Source organism: Takifugu flavidus, chromosome 19 (genome assembly GCF_003711565.1).
Source record: "Takifugu flavidus isolate HTHZ2018 chromosome 19, ASM371156v2, whole genome shotgun sequence".
Taxonomy (NCBI): domain Eukaryota; kingdom Metazoa; phylum Chordata; class Actinopteri; order Tetraodontiformes; family Tetraodontidae; genus Takifugu; species Takifugu flavidus.
The window spans coordinates 1878226-1897590 of NC_079538.1; the positions used below are offsets into that span (position 1 = coordinate 1878226).

General features: G+C 44.2%; 1 protein-coding gene across 1 annotated transcript; it reads right to left on the bottom strand.

Moving 5' to 3' along the window:
• Positions 1 to 391: 391 nt before the first annotated feature.
• cdk19 (cyclin dependent kinase 19) lies at positions 392 to 18972 on the bottom strand. Its single transcript, XM_057016148.1, has 13 exons — positions 18685 to 18972; positions 15154 to 15229; positions 10043 to 10153; positions 9212 to 9352; positions 7350 to 7407; positions 6516 to 6647; positions 6145 to 6288; positions 5590 to 5659; positions 5438 to 5510; positions 5143 to 5240; positions 3762 to 3840; positions 2590 to 2826; positions 392 to 2312 (listed from the first exon to the last, which is right to left on the bottom strand). The coding sequence occupies exons 1-13, from the start codon at positions 18810 to 18812 to the stop codon at positions 2187 to 2189; spliced, it is 1473 nt and encodes a 490-aa protein (XP_056872128.1). The 5' UTR covers positions 18813 to 18972; the 3' UTR covers positions 392 to 2186.
• Positions 18973 to 19365: the final 393 nt, after the last annotated feature.

Below are 19365 nucleotides of genomic sequence, written 5' to 3' on the forward strand. Positions count from 1 at the left end.
GTCGGTGTGTTTTCATGCTTTTCTCAAACTGACATCAAGATCATCCTTGTCTTCAGAGCTGTTCAGCTGACTGATCATGCTAGCTTTCTCCGTTTGTGAAACTTCATCCCTAGCAGTGATCGGTTGTGCGTCATTGACAGGAACGCATTGAGACCCCGGCAGAATGGAACAGCTGAGATGTTGATAAAGTTGTTAAACTCCTTTTATTGGCATCTGTCATCAGTTTTCCATTGATGTTTATTTCTCCCTCTGATCTTTTTGTTCCGTTTGCCTGTAAGTTTATTCATGATGTTCCAATTTTTATACTGTTTCCCTTCGCGTCGTCGATGATATTTACAAAGAAGTTTGTTTCCAGCAGCCAGAAACATGTTCAACAAGCTATTTCATGTCGTGGTTTTTACTTATTTATTAGGTTTTGTGATGATGAACAAAATCACAGCTTGGTATGAAAATAAATATATATAACATCAAAAATAAAACACATGGCATGAAATTTACTGCAAAGTGAGAATTGTAGGATTTTCATGGAGTTATTGTGATTTTGGTGTGGTGGTGAGGGGCTGATTCAGGGGCCCCAGGGACACACGTGCACGCTCCCTGCTGACTCACTGGAGCCCAGAGAATTAGGTTATATTTTTGTAAAAAAGTGTTTGTTGTCACAATTAAATCTATGTTGATGGCTTATTGGGCATTGACCCTCAGCAAACCAATGTCCACCACAGCCGTTTGGCTCTCCTGTAACCTTTAAACCCTCAATTCTGTTTGTTGTTTTATTTCCCGACAAACGAAAAGTGTCAGGTGATAAATGACCTACAAATAGCACCACGAGCCAGTGCCAGGCAACAGACAACACTTTAATGGCTAAATGATGGCAAAGTGGTAAATTTATTATAACATTTAAGTGCACAAGTTGGACAGAATTCATTGCTGTGACTGGAGATCATAGGACAATGTAGCTGTGCAGCAGCAGGCTGAGCAGCTGCTTTATGACTTTATAACTGCTTATGAAATGACAGTGCATAATGTGCCACCTGTGTGCGCGTGTGTGTGTGTGTGTGTGTGAGACAGAGAGAGAGACTGTCCTCTCCAAATGGTCCTTCACTGACACACTCTTCAATGGAATCAGCCTGCAAAGTTGGGATGGCTTTAATCCTCCGTTAGCTGTATGACAGGGAGCCACATCAGTCCCAGGCTCCAGGTCAACCCTCAACCAGGAGGAGGACCAGAACCCTTCTGACCCTTTCAAACCAGGAACGTTGCTCTATCTGCAGGTTAATGCTACCGTACTGACACAGTCATGCAAATACTCTCCAGTTGTTCCCCCACGTGGAACGTGTGAATGAACTAGCTAACGAGGAAACGTCTGAGGCACGAAAGGTTTCACACACAGCGTTCACTGTTAGAGTGGCTCTCCTGCCAGGGCCCGGTGGCCTGGAACACACACCACAGGTGTGTTTGAGATGGTCAGACAGCACACACAGACACACACACACACTCAGACACACACAGTATTATAAGCTAGGCAGTAACAGTCTTGAGAAACTGGACTTTAGGGGCTCTACGGGTAGGTGTTAGCTGCCATGCACATCGGTGTGCACGTTCTGAGGGTCCACGACCACAAGGAAGTAGGAGCAAGCAAAGCTCCATTCGAGGCTGCTGGTCAGGCCTTCTCCAGACGTCCATGAGGAGCCATTCACAAGCGTGTCCAGCGTTTCCCTGCAGTTGGATGTGTGATGTGTTCTGTAAACCAGTCCCAGGGCAGCTGGTTCTTCTGATACATCCTCTGAAGGTGACAGTCGAGGGCTGATCCTCCTGTGACTCCCTTCATCTCAAAGCTTCCAAATGCAACAATATTTACAGTGACATCACCTGTCGGGGGAAACCTGAAAACTGTAGCAAATATGGGAGACAGAGTAGACGCAGAGACTTGGAGGTGGTGTCTCAAGTGTAGGAGAGGAGAGCTGCAGGTCCTGCGAGGAACACTGGCTCTCTAGGTGCCGTGGTTCCCCGTCTCCGCCTTACACTTTCACAAGAACCTTTCCTGACAGTTCCACAGCTTCTGCTCCATGACAGAGGACGCAGGCCGGAGCAGGCTGGTCGGGACTGGGACGATCGTGGATGCTTGTCCAACCAACATGAGGACAGGAGGAACCGTTCCTCTGCTGGTGCACCATCACCTGGCAGCCTCAGTAACGCTGTGTCTGATGGGAGTACTGGGAACTCTGCTGGGAGGATGAGGAGTATCCCAAAGTGCTCTGAGGTTGAGAAGAACCTTGGATGTTGCTTTGGTAACCAAGGCGAGGGCCAGAGTGCTGATGGGAGAGCAGACACACGTTAGTGGCCGTGGTGAGTAGCAGGACTGGATCAAGAAAACAGTACAAATGATGGAAACAAGCAACCGTGGCCCTTCCAGGGATGTGACTAAGGTGCAGTCAGGAGAAAACAAACCTCCTGCAGTGGTGAGGACACCAGCTCAGGGACCATAGCCCATGTCCCTGCAGCGGGTGGGTGGGGGTCTGATATATATATATAGCCACGCACTCTGTCAGTCCTAGCAGGTGACTGCATACCTGACAGGGTAACACTAACCTGGTACTCTGACGGGAGCATCCCAGTGGCCGTGGGGGCCCCGATCCGAGGTTTTTTGTTGGCAGGGGCTTGGTCCTGACCATGTTGTAGAGCCCCGCCCACAGTGCCGCCTGTTGCTCCTGTGGTGCCGTTGGTCTGAGCTGAAGTCTGCTGGGATGTGGCCTGCTGGGCTACAGTCTGCTGCTGGTTCTGAGCCTGAGCTTGGCCTGTCGTCTGTTGGTGCTGCTGGGTCTGATTCTGTACATGGCAACGACAGAGCAACAGTGTGACTCTGGGGCAGGAAACCCCACGCAGGCAAAGCCCTGGTTCTGTACTGAGTGTGTAGCATCGAACTACGGCAGGAATCTGGTTTGCTTGTGTGCATTTAAACACGATTATTGTCTGGTGACAACTGCAAAGGAGCTCAGTGATTGTTGGGACGCCCAAGGAGCAGCGGCCAACAGGCTCGTTTCCACTGCAGGAGGGCAGAGGACAGGAACCGCTCCCCTCACTCGTTCCTCTGGATGGTCCAGTTTCGGTTGTGGGTCGGACCCCTCAGACACATCACACGTTGGACCAGTTACACAGTTACAGGGGCCCAGTTACAGAGTTACAAGGGCCCAGTTACAGAGTTTCAAGGGCCCAGTTTACAGGCCCAGTTAGAGTTACAGAACCCAGTTACAGCGTTACAGGGGCCCAGTTACAGAGTTACAGGGGCCCAGTTACAGCGTTACAGGGGCCCAGATTACAGGCCCAGTTTCAGTTACACCTGTTGTGGTGGGATATTTATTAAATTCTAACTCAAATAGGTGGCTGTTGCTTCTCTGGTTTGTGTGTTGGTCTCCATGGTAACGGATGCTATGAACCAGAGGAGAAGCCCTCTCGGTTACTGCTAGGCTAATGCTCCTTTTCTGCTGGGTCACTTCCTGCTCTAGCTTTAGCAAATCAGCGCCCAGCAAACCTCAAGCCCTGCTCAGTGCTCTTTGGGGCTGATCTAAGTACCTGCCCAGGAGCAGAGACTCGGTTAAGCCCCACACAAGTTCCTATAAATGGACGTTGAGGGATGTTCCTGCAGTGGAGACACACACTAATGTCCTGGCCCCGTAATATGACCCCATAGTTCCTGCAGTGGAGACACGCCTAACAACATCAACAATGCGTTCCATACAACATGAGTAGGAAAAAAGAATGACCTTTTCTGTCTTCTCTTCTGGTTCATCTTCATTGAGGAACTCTCGCTTTGGGTAGGGGATCTGGCAGCCAGCAAAGACACTGGAGATGATCACAGACGTGTTAGCATTGCTCACAGCACTGAACTGTCCAACATAGCAGTGGGGACACTGAAGCACATGCGTCACAAATGCATGCAGTAACCTGCCAGAACTATCTCAAGTGTCAAAATATCAGGCGTCCCTGGTCTCATTGGTCTCCACCACTGCTGAAACGCTCAGGAGACAGAAGCTTTCCTGCCAGTCAAAAGACCTGTGCTCACAGTCAGCCTGCTCCAAACACCACGACTGTACTGGTCCAGAGCAGGACACTGGATAAACTGGAGCAAACGAGTGTATCGACCATCCCAAACGAGTGTATCGACGGCAGCACCGTCTGGCCCCTCCCACCATCCTAAATTCCCCTTCTGCCCTCTGATTGGCTGAGACATGTTGTCTTTGGGAAGCAGGTAAGTTGACAACAGTTTGGGACTGATCCTCAGCACTTTTAGGGCCACTCAGGGGCCACAGTGTGTGGAGGTTTTCCCCGTCCTCTCAAGCTCGGGTTGACCAACTGTGGTGACCGAAGCTGCAGCCGCTCAGACTGACCCTCCTTCTGGCCTCAGAATTTGGTTGTATGCTGAGATAATTTCTTGGACAACAACAAATAAAGTCTATTTTATTCTATTGATGTCTGATAGAACCTTGAGGGTGGAATCATAAAAAGGAAGAGATGGGAGGTTCATCTGATGACACAGTTTACAAGTTTTTAAAGGTAATGAATGGAAAGCGCTGTGACTCCGTCAACACATCCACCAAGGAGGGGTTGAAGGAAGCCGTCAGGCCCTGTTCACGCTGCAGGGAACTCCCCTCTGATGCTCTGATCTCATTTTGAAGCTCCAGTATCCATACTGCCCTTTGCAAGTGATCGAATCAGATTGTGTTGCGTTCGCACTTCAGAGACTCATCCGGATTGGTTGTTGTGGGTGGTGATGTAGTACAGCAACCCAGAAGCAGGCGCAGCAAGATAACGGACCCGCAGCAGCGCACTTTCCAGTTTCTACTGGCGGTACCAATCATCTCCGTGGCATCAGGCTACGCGCTACTAAACCAATGTGCTCGCAGCATTTGGTGTTCTTATTAGCGATATCGGTCATCGGTTGTGATGCAACGGGCCACCGCCTATCCTGGATGGCAGGGCAGGCGCGCCTGGACTGAAGTCTCGTGATGAAATCGGATTTGAATCCTTCTTGGACAAGTATGATTTGTGTTGTTGACACTATGTGAAATTGGATTTTCATCACCGCAGACAGGACAGAAATTAGATTTGGAGCTACAGCGTGAACAGGGCCTTAGTTTGGCTAACTCGGTCGTTGGTAATGGGTCCTCCAGGAAGTATGGGTCCTGTAGCGCCTGCTCTGAGGTGATCCGCTTGGTGGGGTCCATTGTGAGGAGTTTCTGGAGCTGAAGGCAAAGAAGCAGAATCTGAATGAAGAAGCCTGTTTAATGCAATGCTGAACAGATTAGCAAGACAACAGAAAGGGTGACCTATGGTAGTAGACGAGTGACAATAGAGGAACCTGATCGGGCCCCACCACATGAGGAGGAAGGAGGAGGAGGCAATTTTAAAATGGAATTCTAAATTCATGCTGTGTACGTACCAACAGGAACACTTTACTGTCTGGCTTGACTTTATGTTTCTCCATGTATTTGATTAAGCTGCTATTTGCATATCTGTTAGATAAAAACAATCAGAATGTAATATTATGGTTAGATTATTGGATTATTTTCTGTCATCATGTGATCTTCTCACGTTGTCCTTCTGAAGTCTTTCTGTAGTGTTGGGTATTCAGGCATTTTTCTGATATCTTCCCAGTCCTTATCTGAAAAATCACACCATCAGCCATAGTTTTCAATAAAAACTGGAGGTTATTTTAACAATGCACAGCTCCATCAACATGTCTTAAATTACTGTCATAACTAAGTATTAGTATAACTAGTATTAGTCCCTTGTAAAGTCTAATTCTCTATTAACATAAGCAAGTTGTATAAAGGAGTAAATCTATTAAATGCATTTATTTGTCAAGGAAAGAAACATATTATGTATGTTTGCTTGCTGTACGTTCTGTGAGCTCTACAGGAGTGTTGGGTTCTACCCTGACCCACCCCTCACACACCTCCAGAAGCATCGTGAGCTTCACTCTCATGATCAAGGACACCTGACTGCAGGGCTCCACCAGCTGGGCCCAGCCTGCACTCCCGCTCATACATGTCTACTACACACTAGGGAAAGGCTGAGGATTCAGCGGGTGTGGGGTGTAAGAAAGTGAATGAACCATCAAGAGAGAGGGAGAAAGTGAGTATGGACCTGCTGGGAAGCCCATGACACTAAATATCCGGTCCAACTGGTCATGATGGAATGGGTTGCTGGTCTTGATATCTTCCTGGCGACAGTGAAAAATGGGCTCAGACGTTAGGAGCTCTGCAAAGATGCAGCCAATTGCCCAAATATCTGTTGTGCACACACACAGACACACACACACAACACACACACACACAACACACACACACACACACACACACACACACATTAAATACCAAAGAACTTTTCTGAGAGATAGATAAGAGATGTGAAATAAAGTATTGATAATAGTCATCAGCCACACATGATGCACATCCCAGGTCAGAAGAGCAAGCGGGCACGCACGCACACACACGCACACACACACAAAGACTCACCAATAGCTTTGGTGTAGTGACGGGCCCCTAGAAGCAGCTCAGGGGCCCTGTACCAAAAGGTTACCACCACAGGGTCCAGGTCTGCCAGAGGTTTTAGAGGAGAGTTGAAGAGTCTGGCAAAACCCATGTCAGCTGGGGGAGGGACGGGGAGGACAGGAGACGGCACAGAGACAGATGTGTGAACTGAACCCGAAGTGGGTGTGTGTGTATGTTCATGTTGACACAAAGGGCTCACAATTCACAAACTTCCCATCCAGACACATTTACGACATGACAACCCAGTTAAACACATGAAAAACTAAAAGTAATATCTGCTGGGAGGACCCATCTCAATGGTCTCGCCACTATTCTGAGGCTCAAGGATCAAGCCTAAACTCAATATTGAGGTCTGCACAGAGGTGAGTCCTGCCATTACTGTTTCCAGAATTGTTTGGAAAAAGACTTGATGATGCCACCAGACTGCTGCGCCTCGACATTTTACTGCCATAGTTGGACCCATAGAGGGAGGATGAGCTCCTGAGGCGTCAGTATCAGTTGAACCTCCTCCAGCTGCGTATGTACACGTTAGATGACTGTTTCCTTTCGTGGTTTAGTCTTTATCTCGATGTGAGGCTGTCTCACTGGAATAAGCATCATATCCATTTGCAGGAGGCCATTTAAAAATAGACTGTGAAGATGTGAAAGCAGTGATGTGTGCTGTTCCTGGTCGTCTGTGAGAGACGTGTCAACACTTCAGCTACTGCACATCAGGACCAAGACACATTTACACATGAACCGCGATGGCAACAGGCTCACTCATAACCAGGGAAGCTTCTGTGTGCAAGCCCTCCTTACCTATTTTAACTCTTCCTCTCTCGGGACCCTCCCCCATCACCAGGATGTTAGCTGGTTTCTACAGGACACAAATCAGATAATAGTTGACTGACGGTTAAGTGATACAACAATATCATGCACTACATCAGCGCAGCTCTTCTCAGGGTAGCACATTAAGCGCTGGCCTTTCAGGTTCGTGAAAACTGTGATAAAACATTACAATTTTCTGCTCCAATCCCTAACAACCCATGGGGAGGTGGTGCTAATATTACCTGTAAAGCAAAACATTTTGAGGAGCCAAATGAGCATAAAGCTGCTGTTTAAATCAGAACCAAAAGCTTGCTCCCCAAACAGAACAGTGGGCCGGATTCACGAAACATTCTTACGAACAAATTTGTTCTTAAGTCCCATTTACGAACATTTTACAAAGATTGTGGCATTCACCAATTTCTTCTTATCCTGGATTTATGCGTAGGTAAGAACAAATCCTACGAACACTCAGGAGTACTCTTGCGCACATTTCAGTGCCGACATGTTGGCATGGTTGTGTTTTCTTCTCTTGTGCAGTTCAATAAAATTCAATATTACAATGATAATTCTGTCATATTTATTTATTTCCTATTTTTGGTGATTTACGGAGAATTTTAAAATTACGTAAATGTGCCAATGACTTAACATTAATCAACCAAATTGGAAACCATGCCAAAACTGTCTTTTTATTTGATTTTATCTTGATTTATTTTATTAGGGGATCGAGGATATGCCCTGGCTCCCTGGTTGTTGACACCACTGACCAACCCTCAGACTCCACAGGGAGTTTTATTCAATCAGATGCATGCGCGCAGTCGCTCCACCATTGAACGCACCATCGGCATGTTAAAGGGGCGCTGGATGTGTTTGGACACAGAGCCACAACCCCGTGAGGATGTGCGTCCTGACGCAATGATGGGGCCAGACTGCAGGCACGCGGTTCACGTTCGAGCGCGATTAATTGCCCGTTTGTGAATAAAATGCATTATTGTCACAATTTTAGTCTAACAGTCTTGATTCACTTCAAAAAGAAAAAATAAGAGAGACCGGTTTCAGAGCACAGATTTTACATGTTTATTTTTTTTACATTCTTGTTGATTTCTTTAAGCGTGTTGGCTCTAGTCATCAGGGTTGAGGCAATTTTATCAAGCGTGTTAGCCATCCTTTCTTGATTGTTCAACACGGCGTCAGAAATCAGGCGTGGAGAGGCAAGCTTTGGGCATTTTGCTGCTTTTTGCTCTGTCTACAGGGCCCTGCTGCAGTTCCTTTTATGGGCATTAGTGGGCGGTGACTTATGCTAATCGTATGTTAATTAGACTCACCTGGCACGCGCTTTCAACTTACGAACAGATGGCATTCATCAATGTAAGAACACAGCTGCGAACAATTCTGGGGCTTACGAACGCGTTGATGAATCCAACGTAGGGTTTTCTTAAGAAACTTCTTAAGAACCACTTAAGAAAGAATCTAAGAAGATTCTTAAGAACATATTGGTGAATCCGGCCCAGTGTTCTGAACCTCCAGCCAATCAGAGGGCGGTGTGGGGTTTCAGGAAGGTCAAGGGGAGGAGCCAGATGGCTCCGTTAGGGTAGCCGTTTTAAGACTGAACGTGCACATGACAAAGCACCACATCATTCGCAGAAACACTTTTAGTTCAAGACCAGAAGCCTGGCATTGGGGACGCGACGTGAAGAAAAGGACGGATGCAAAAAAGGTTTAACACAGGTCTCAATCCTTTAAACCACAACCTTCATGTCACATCTGAAATGATTTTACCTACCAAACTCTTAAAGTTTCTGGTTAGACGATGAAATGTACACTGTGTAAAAAAGACACTGGAGAGTTGCAGTTACCAGATCCCTGTGGAGCACCCAGTTGGCATGAAGGTAATGGATCCCATCCAGAATTTGATACAGCAGAGACTTTACCATCCCTCGAGGGAGCTGCATTGGTTTCTTGTTAGCCTTAGATGCTCGGTGGAACTTGATGATATGCTGTGAAGCACAGAGAGCTTTACATACCTCTTCTCTCTGCAATCCAAACTAAAAAGTTGTTCCATGTTCAGCATAAGGAGGATTTCTATATGGTCTGAAAAGGCTTCTTGTTGAGAAGAGTTCATGCCACCATATATATCATGGTCAGATTTCTGTGTCTAAGACTTATCTGCATGCTATGGTAGGACACACCATGGATAATCCATATCATAGGATTGCACTTTGCACTCTATAATTATGCTTTTTGATGTAGGAGAAACCCGTCCACAGTGTTTAACACTCACTAGTAGCAGCAATATTAATACTTCCAGACTGACCATCACCCGATGGACGGTATCAAGGTCTCAATCTTCCACTCTGTCATTGATGCTGGGGCAGTCTCCCGCCATAGTGTGTAAACGGTCCTGATCTAGATCATTAGACTGGATCAGACTGTGCCGGTCTGACTGTGGCACTCATGAAGGAATAGACAGCAACTAAAGATGCATTTGCCTTTACTTCCTCCTGCTTTTCGTGCAGCACTGTAACATCTGCCCAGCTGCTCTACAGCCATGGACCAATCTCTCTGCCTAAGGGTAAAATGTTTCGGCTCCAAAAATAAAAAACTATTTCAATGAATGTGAATGGACTTCTTTGTGTTGGCTGAGAACTGGAGGAGCGCTTGTGTTGTGAGTGGCCAGGAAGACTCACCCAAAGGTCGTGCTCTGCATAGTCGAAGAGGAGCCACACCTTCCTGTCGCTGTGGGACAGAAAAACCTTCTGCAAGGCGATCACATTTGGATGTTTAAGTTCTCGCAACAGCTGGAACACACAACAGTCTTATTGTTACAAGAAGATATTTTGAATTAATTGTACTTTAACAAAATACATTCAGATTTCTCAAGACCGGCCATTAAGAAGACCACATACACACATGTACATATTCATCAGCTAAAACTTTTTTATCAGGCCAAAAACAAATTTCATATCCTGAATGTGTATCAGTACATACTAACACACACACACACACACACACACACACACACACACACACACACCAATTACTAAGAAATGAGTAAGTACATGAGCATGTTAAATTTGGCTATATTTTTAGGATTCAGTCAGGATTTAGATCATCACAGCACTTGTTAAAGTTCCTGAGGACCTTCTCAGAGCTCCAGAAAATGGACGGGTCTCTATACTGGATCTACTGGACCTCAGTGCTGCCGTTGATAAGGTTCATCACAGCATCCTGTTAAAGACACTGGTTCAGGTTGTATTTATCAGACATCTGATCAGATACCAGTTTGCTCATGTCCGTGAGGTTTCCTCTTCATATAGTAGGGTTAGTCAAGGAGATCCACAACTGTGCTGATGACACTCACCTGTATTTATCTATTAAACCAGAGGAGAAACTTCAGGTTTGTCTCACAGATAGAAAGTCTTATATGACCTCAAATGTCCTCCTTCCTGATGTTCCTGATCCAGAACAAATCAGCTGGTATCACCATGACTCTGGAGGATCATCTCTTTAGCCTCTAGTTTCTCTGTGAGGAAACTTAGAGGGACCTACAGCCTGGATCTGTCCAGCTCATATTTAAAGATCGCCAGGAGCATCTCTTTTCATGAGTCAACAGATCTGGATAAGGATGATGCTGAAAAGCTTTTCCATGCATCCAGCATACTTGCTAAAACACTGTTCCTGACCTACAAGGCCCTTTGAGGCCAAGCACCATAATATCTGGAGAAGCTGATTTAATGCTTCAGGGGGTACTGGGGCCCTGGTGGCTTTGGATCAGAATGGCCCACATTATTGGTGGACTGATTCGAGCATTGATTTTTGAAAACAAGGACAAAAACACACAGAAGGTTGGAATTTGTTTTAGAGTAGAGAGTAGAGAGCCAAAAAATCCAACTGAAGAAGATCCTGGTCCTGCATGGTCCTCTGCTCAACTGCTGTGTTCATTAACAATTACTCCCTGACCTTAGGCTGAAAAAAACACACTTCAAATACTCAATATACCAGAATTATACAGAAGCTGAAAGACATGTCCTTATTTTTGGAGGTTTTCTCCTGATAACGAGTGTTTTCTGGTGATAATGCATTGATTTATTTCATTATCTACATATAAGAGAAGCTTTTGTTTAGGAGAGATAATCATCATCACAGACAATTGTGCACTGCTTGGGCCCATGTGATCGCCCTGATTTCAGCTGTAAACAGATGCTATTGGCTACAGCTGTAGCCTAGCAGGAAGTTAAACCAAACAGAGTCCATGCTCTTCTGTTGAAGACCAGATAAGTCATCATCACGAGAGAACAGTAGTGAAAAAAGAGAATAAATGCTCAGCATGACAAAGTGAAGATGGAATGTAGAACTTATTGCAAATTCATGAGAAAAAGACAGAGGGATCATACCTTTGTGTAGGTAAATGTTGAATGCTAGTATGAATGCTAATTTCTGTCTGTCTGTGACAGGAAAACATAGAAGTGAAAAGGGTTAAAGGTTATGAAAACTGTTAACAGGTCACTGAGCCCAGCTAACTGGCTGTAAAGGATACGTCTGCTCCCAGTGCTGGCACCAGTCTCTCCAGTTTGAATAATTGTCACCGAGTAGTTCAGAGTCGGAGGTTCTTTAGAATGTTAGCCATCTAATTGTATAACATTGTAGTACAGGGCATAATGGGGCCTCTGCAGACCAGCTGCAGCCAGAGTTGCTGCCCTGTGGGCAAATCTGCCACATGCACAAAATCTTGTGACTCATTTCTATGTTATCTAAGTTATTGAGTAGGGGTAGACACAGCCCCTCATATCCATCAGAGAAAACCAAATAACCTAACTAAACTAAACTAAACTAAACCTAACCTCAATAGGTGACTTGCCCGCTCTGGGTTGGTGGAGAGTTCCTCTACAGCCTCTACAGTTATGTGGTCTGTGGTAACTGTAGCGTCCCCCTCAATAATTGCAGTTGCGAAAATGTCCTATATATTGTGTTAAAATTAGATATCTGCCCTTGTCTGCAGTAGTAACAAAAAACTTTGTGTTCAGCATAGTGGAAGTACTTTGCACTTAAACCAGACGATGACACGCAATCTGAGTTTGTTTTGCCCTTATTGCCCATTCACAAAGTAGTGACATTACTTGCTCTAAAGCATATGTGGAATAAGCAGGACTTCTTTCCACAATGCATGCATTTATTTCCATATTTATTTACTTTTTGTAACTAATAAATGGGCTTGTATTGTTTCAAACAGGTGATGTCAGAAGACTTACTGCTATGTGGCAACCCTTTGTGACGTTACCCATTGGTTTGTGGTTTCCTCACTTTTATATACATTCTGTGCTGTGCTAACTGCCAATTATCTTAACTCAAATGCAGTTGGAAATTGTTTTTTTTAGCAAACTAGTATAAATTTTACTGTCTTGTTGAGCTGGTTATGCAGGTGTACGTATACTGTCCTGTGCCTGCTCTAAACTGCATTTTCCACTAGTAACACAGAAGAGGAATATTATGCCTCATACCATGATTATATCACACTAAACCACAATGCCATTTTTGGCCAATGCTCTGTTTATACACATTCTATACAGTCACAAACCAAACCAATTGTATCTCATTTTGCATATCTTATTTGTTTCATTTTTTATCGTGACACACAGCAGCAGTATCAGCAATCCTCTCCCAGTGATTAAACTGATGACTTGTAATTGATTTCCTAGCATATCAACAAACAATTTCTGATCTAATCAATACAGATCTACATCCAGATGTTTTGCATTTGATATCGAGCCTATTTCTAATGAACCTATTGTACAAACTTCAGCTCTTTGGTCTCAGGAAATGTCTCTCATATGTTCTCTACAAAGATGAACATTTGGATGTTTCTTTTCTTTGATAAAGATCATGGGTTCAATAAAAAAAACCTGATCCATATTTTTTCCCCAAATCGTGCAGCCATAATGCTTTCTTTTGTAAACAGCTTGAGGGAGGGTTAGAACACTAACAAGTAACAAAGACAAGAGATTGGGTTTGATGAAGACCTCTGTCCCAGCTGGTAATCTGTTAAATAAGCAGACATCCAGATGTTCCCTTGTGGATAATTCTGAATTTCTGCCCTGTGACCTGCATTGTCTCTTGGACTTTGCTGATTTTGAACTGGTTCAGGAGCCAACGTTCTGGTTTCACAACCTGTCTAATGGCTTAATCATGTCTGTCATTGGCCCACGCTGGACTCCTGAGGAACTGCTTCCTTACAGGACCTTGTTAAGGTTATTGAAGTAAACTTTAATAGGACAGTAAAACCATGATGATCCATATAGGCCTCAACAAAGAAAGAGGAAGTTTCCTTTGGCCCAGAATGGACTTCGCTCTCTCGAGCTGAACATCCAACAGGCCTCTCCATCATGGGATCATGGGGTCTGCTGTTCTTATATCATCACGGACCAGCAAGACAGCAGTGGTGCACCCATGGCCAGCTCTAGACCCTGTCCTGATCACCCGTGTGGTGTCTGAGTCCCAGACGGTCAGCAGAAGACTTAAAAGACCTGGATCTCCTCCATCAGGCTTTTACCTGAAGAGGATAGCCAGGGCCTTTTGTACTTCTGGATCTGGACTCTCGTGGAAGAGTTGAATGGATCCTTAAAGTCCAGGCAGCATTAGGGGAGGGGGTTCTAACACAGTTAGTGACGTGGTTCTAATCTCAATTCTAACCAAGTTAGGATGCGGCCACTATCATTAGTGGTGTTTGAATGAGATGACAGAACATTTTAAAAATTGAAAAAACAACATTAAAGCTACAGCATAAAAAGGCTTTTATTTTAAATGTATCTACTTCAGAAAAAAGTAAATCCTCTTTATTAATGTGAGTCTAGCTGGGTGACTCTACATTACAGAACAGCTATTTGCCACATCTGAGAATGTTACCAGCCTACAACGGCCTCTTTGCATTGATTGTTCCTGGAAAAATGAAATGCCTGCTCTGTAATAGTAGAGATGATCTGCTCACTGCAGCGCTCCCAGATGCAGCTAACAGCAGCTCTTTATGACCCTGGAGTGAGAGCGTTATGCCTTATGGTGTCTTCAGTTTACACTAACATTTGGAAATCGGAGCTCAGAAGAAAGTAACCCTAAAATTTAGTGCTCCAACTTTACAAATGTACAACAAAAGGTCTAACTACTGTTTACTCGATACCAGATAGCATGAATTCTGTCAGATTGGTGAGATTATTGTGATTTGGAAATCGAAAAGCCGACATTGGGGAAAACACCCTCAGTCGCAGCACACAAACAGCAGGCTTTCAATGCATGCAACAACGTGTGGTTTAATCTAACAAATTATTAATCCCCCGTTTTGCCGGCAGTTTGTTGCCTTACGTCAGGACAGTGGGGGATGGATGGGGGTCACTATGAATCTTTTCCCGCTGACCCTAGTGCCATTTGTGCACATGTCTCCAACCTGAGAGAGCATTATGGGTGTTCTCATAGCTACCCCCAAACTGAGGCACTACTGCTGGTCTTCCAGATACACCGACCCTGACACACCATTACAGGTGTCTGGGAAATACCCCACCGTGAGACGACATTACAGGTAATTTACAGGTACTCCCACCCTCAAACAGGTGCTCCAGTATAAACCTTAACCCTGACACACTGGTGCTCTAACAGTTACCTCCAGCCTAAGTGCGTCTGTCCACTACATGCCAACCTGTGCTTGGAGTTATGGACTGAGAGAGCTCCCAGAGCAGCTGAAGAAGGCCGTGGCCCCCAGGAAATAAGAAGAAAACGGATAAAAGTCGAAAGAACATTTGTAAGTGTAACTCACTGCGATTTCCCTGCAGGCAGACATTGATATTCCAGTGCCTTCGATCTGTTTCAGTGCATACTCCTTCTCATCCTTCCTGCAGGGAAGCAGACAGACATTACAGACTCGGATTCATCTCCAAGCTGCTGTTGACTGTTGACATCAGGAAGACACAGCTGATCTGAGTGATGATGAATCCACATTAGGTATTGTGATTGGCTATACAGCTGTGACTGTACCTATGGAATCTTGGAGGCGACACCAAGAAGTGACTGAAGGAGGAGTAGTAGCAAAGGAAGGAAACATTTTCACTCCCAAGTTAGATAAATACATGAATGTAGAGTCATTGGTTATAGGAATGAATGGATGAAACATGAATGTCTGTGTAAATTCTCAGTCATCCAGGTCATTGTATCCAAGGTAGTTTTCTCTGTCAACTGGACTGGGTTTCTTCTCTTGAAGACGTAGAAGGCGAAACGTCTTCAAGAGAAGAAACCCAGTCCAGTTGACAGAGAAAACTACCTTGGATGAAACATGAATGTTTTTGTCCTTGGTCCTTTCAAAAATCCATGTGTACAGGTGACTCTGAGTGTGGACGTGATTGTTCTCCTCCACTACACATTTTCAATGGCTGTACCAGTTTTCATCATTACACTTGATGGAGAGTTGCCATCGTTAGCCAACTGTTTTCATTTTCTTTTCCCTCCTTTGACTTACTGACAAATATTGAAAACATGACATCACTCTTGTTTTTAACGATTGCTTTGTGTGATGATCTGAACAAAACCATGGAGACCTTCATGACCAGAGGATGACTTTGTAAAGGACTGCAGAAGCGTATCTGGGAGCTGGGCAGAGATCATCTTTGTTCTTTGCCCATGTACACACTCTTGGATGTAGAGTTTATGACACAAGAGTTCATTGCACGTGACATTACTGGAACACTCTGAAGGTTGATGATGATGTAAATGCAAAAATAGTCTTTCCATTGAAAGTTTGTGATATATTTCTACATCAAAATGTCTGAAATTCCTTCTTGTGGTAGTGTGAGAACCTTTTAGCAACATTTGAGAGGTTTTTTTTAAAATTTAGGTGTTTCCAATACCAGTTTTTTATTGGGCTGTTTAGGTTTGATGCAGTTGTGAGGGCAATGGAAAGCCAACTAATATCTGGATTTACGTACCCAGGTGAGTCTATCTCCCCTCAGACAAATGTTAAAACTGATGAAATATGCATTATTGAGTGTTTTAGGGGTGCCCTGACTTGTCAAGAGTCTAACAATGGAGAGACACAACCTCATTTGTGCCACTGACTCATCAGGTCCAAACTGCCGTGACTGACGTGGCAGATGTGCCACGTAAATCACCTGATACAGGCGTGGAGTGCCAGCTCTGCAGTCTCAGTGCTGCTTCTAACAGACCTAAAATTAGTCTGGATTGGGTCGACTTCATAGCTACCTGACAATGATTTACTCCTATTTTTTAATGCGAATCAGTCAATTTGTTTTCAGCCTGGTGTTACTGTTGCATATATATTGCCTGCATGAAGCGTTTGTGTAGATGGACCTGTTTCAAAAGCTCAGTTTGTATGCACGTGGTGTTAATATCAACAGGAATTATTCAGGCCAAGGGCTACAATTGATTATATTCATCTGGTTTTCTAGATTTTGGAGTAGATATTTCATGTCCTTGTTTTTTTTTAATCCAGACTTTTTAATAAAATTCTAATAAATTCTAAATTCTAATAATTCTAATAAAAAAATCTTTTGCACTTTTTAGTCTGTATCCATAATGTTCCAGTTCATGTGCTACTACTGTCTGGAATTATTATTTATGACATATTAATCTAAAGTAAAAGAAGAAAGGAGTATTTGCCAGTGCACTTCATAACTATTTCTGTCTTGTTTTTTTGATTTGTCGTGGTTGAACTTTGAACTTATATCTGGTGATTGGCCTGTAGGGTTCATTGATGCTGATCCCTCTCATATCAGTCAGTTTGGCCAAACGTTGGCAAAGACTATTTTGTAGGTCAGTAAACCGCACACGTGTCCAGTAAATAAACAGGTTATTAAGAAAACATATTCGTCCCTCACCCGACCAGAACGTGATGGCTTCAGCCAGCCTGGGCCATGATACGATAAGAATAGGTTTCACAACAGACACGAATCAACACAACAGTGATTGAAAAAATGTGCGGCGCATCGTCTCGTGTTTGATTCTTCTGAGATCATAAATAATGAATGAGCTGCAGCGAGTGCAGAAGCTATGAAAGAAGGCAAAGGCACCGGTTTAATTTTCATTTCTCTTGGTGACCAAACGCTGCGAAATTCTTGGCACTAAACCTACGTTTACCCATCACTAGGACCCTTTTTAAAGCATTTGCTACGTACCTTAAGCTTTATTTTTGCAGCTTGATGTTAAGATAATATTTTATATGTTCAGTGTGATTTTAGACCTTTGTTTATATTATTCTAGTGTGCGTTGACATTTCCTTTCCTGGTCCTTATTTTAGGTAAGGTCCTAAAAATAGCAATATAACGATATCAACCGATGTAAAACACTGAGATGGCGACACTGTCTGCAGCCACGTTGCCCAGCAGTTATTGCTTTACTGGCCTGAGCAGCACTCCCTCAGAGGCAGGCGCGCCTGCCCCGTCTTCAATGGTCTGAAAACATGGTGGAAGGCCGCGGGGCAGCTTCCCCTACTGAGCACAAAGTCCTCTGTCTGGATGTAATTTGGGTTTCTGCAGGAAACTAAATGAGCAAATCTGAACATTTCTGCCAACAGGAAATACATTGTGCATGTTATTTTTTTATGGGCTATTTGGCTTGATATTTTTCCAAAAATGGGCCTTTGCATAAGAACTTTTTGAACATTCTGAGCACATCTGATCAACTCCATGATAATGATACTGGTAATCATTTTGGTCACAATAACCAAAATATAAAATGTTCATATTGTTGGATTGCTGCAATTTGAAGCATATTCTAAATTGTTGGTTTTAATGGTTTCACATTTTCAACATCCCATGTTTACGCTCTTAACACTTGTAAAGGGTGCACATGGGTTGATGTGGACTGAGCTGTATTGAACAGCCATGTGTGTTGACACACGCACAATCCACGCAACTTACGCTGCACATGAGCACAAACGCAAACACGTTCCGCGTTGGACGCTCAGAAGTATCAGAACTTCATTAATAGTAACGTTGTCCCTTCACTAAACCACTAACGGGCTGTAGTGGACAGCAAAGGCTACAGCTGCTAACTGAAATCGCTGCGTTTGAGGGACGGGAGCGGGACAGAAGGAGGACAGGAAGGGGACAGAAAGTGGACAGGAGCAGGACAGAAGAGGGACAGGAGCGGGACAGAAAGGGGACAGAAGGGGGAGGGAGCGAGAGAGGGAGTGTGTTTCAGGAAAACAAAAACAGACACACGGGTTATCGTTCCAAAGGTTATCATAAAGCCACCGGTCCACCCGTAGCTCCGGTGTGCACAGCCAGAAGACACATTGTTAAACCCACAACAACAGCAAGGCTCTCGGTCGTCTTACCCGTCTTTTCGCTTCGCTTTATAAACGTGCCCGTAGGTGCCTCGACCCACTTTGCAACCTTCATATTCGAACAGATCTTCTACTCTCTCTCGTTCGGCCGCCAGTTTTGTTTTGAAGTCGTAATCCATTTTACCCCATAAATACGCTTTATTCAAAATAAAATAAAATATTAATTATTACAAGCATTAATTAAATAATCTGGACGTTTATTCCACCACCATTTCCTTGTTTAGGTTTTTGGTCTGCTCCGCTTAATGTTCACTGGCTCGTTGACGGTTCTAATTGGCGCGCAGGGCATGATGGGAAATGTAGTTTTAAAAAGCGGTTGCAACCAGTCGCCGGCAGCGTAGACAAAGATGGGAGAAACTACAACCCGCGTTTCTCCCCGCGGTTTGTGACACTGCTCGGCCAGCAGCCCTCTTCGGATCCAATTCGGAGTACGCGATTAATGATAGAAGTATTTTATAAACTTGTTTCATACTGAAGGACAACTTCAACACTGCATTTTTACATGAATTATAAACATGAAACATTTAAATAAATTTTGAAAATGTAAAAGAAACACACCAGAAATTATTTTAAGTGACAAACCTTCAAAAATGTATGTAAAGCAAAATAAACATTGTACAAAATTGTGAATACATATTTCCGTGTGTCTTATTGTCCTATAACATTAATGCA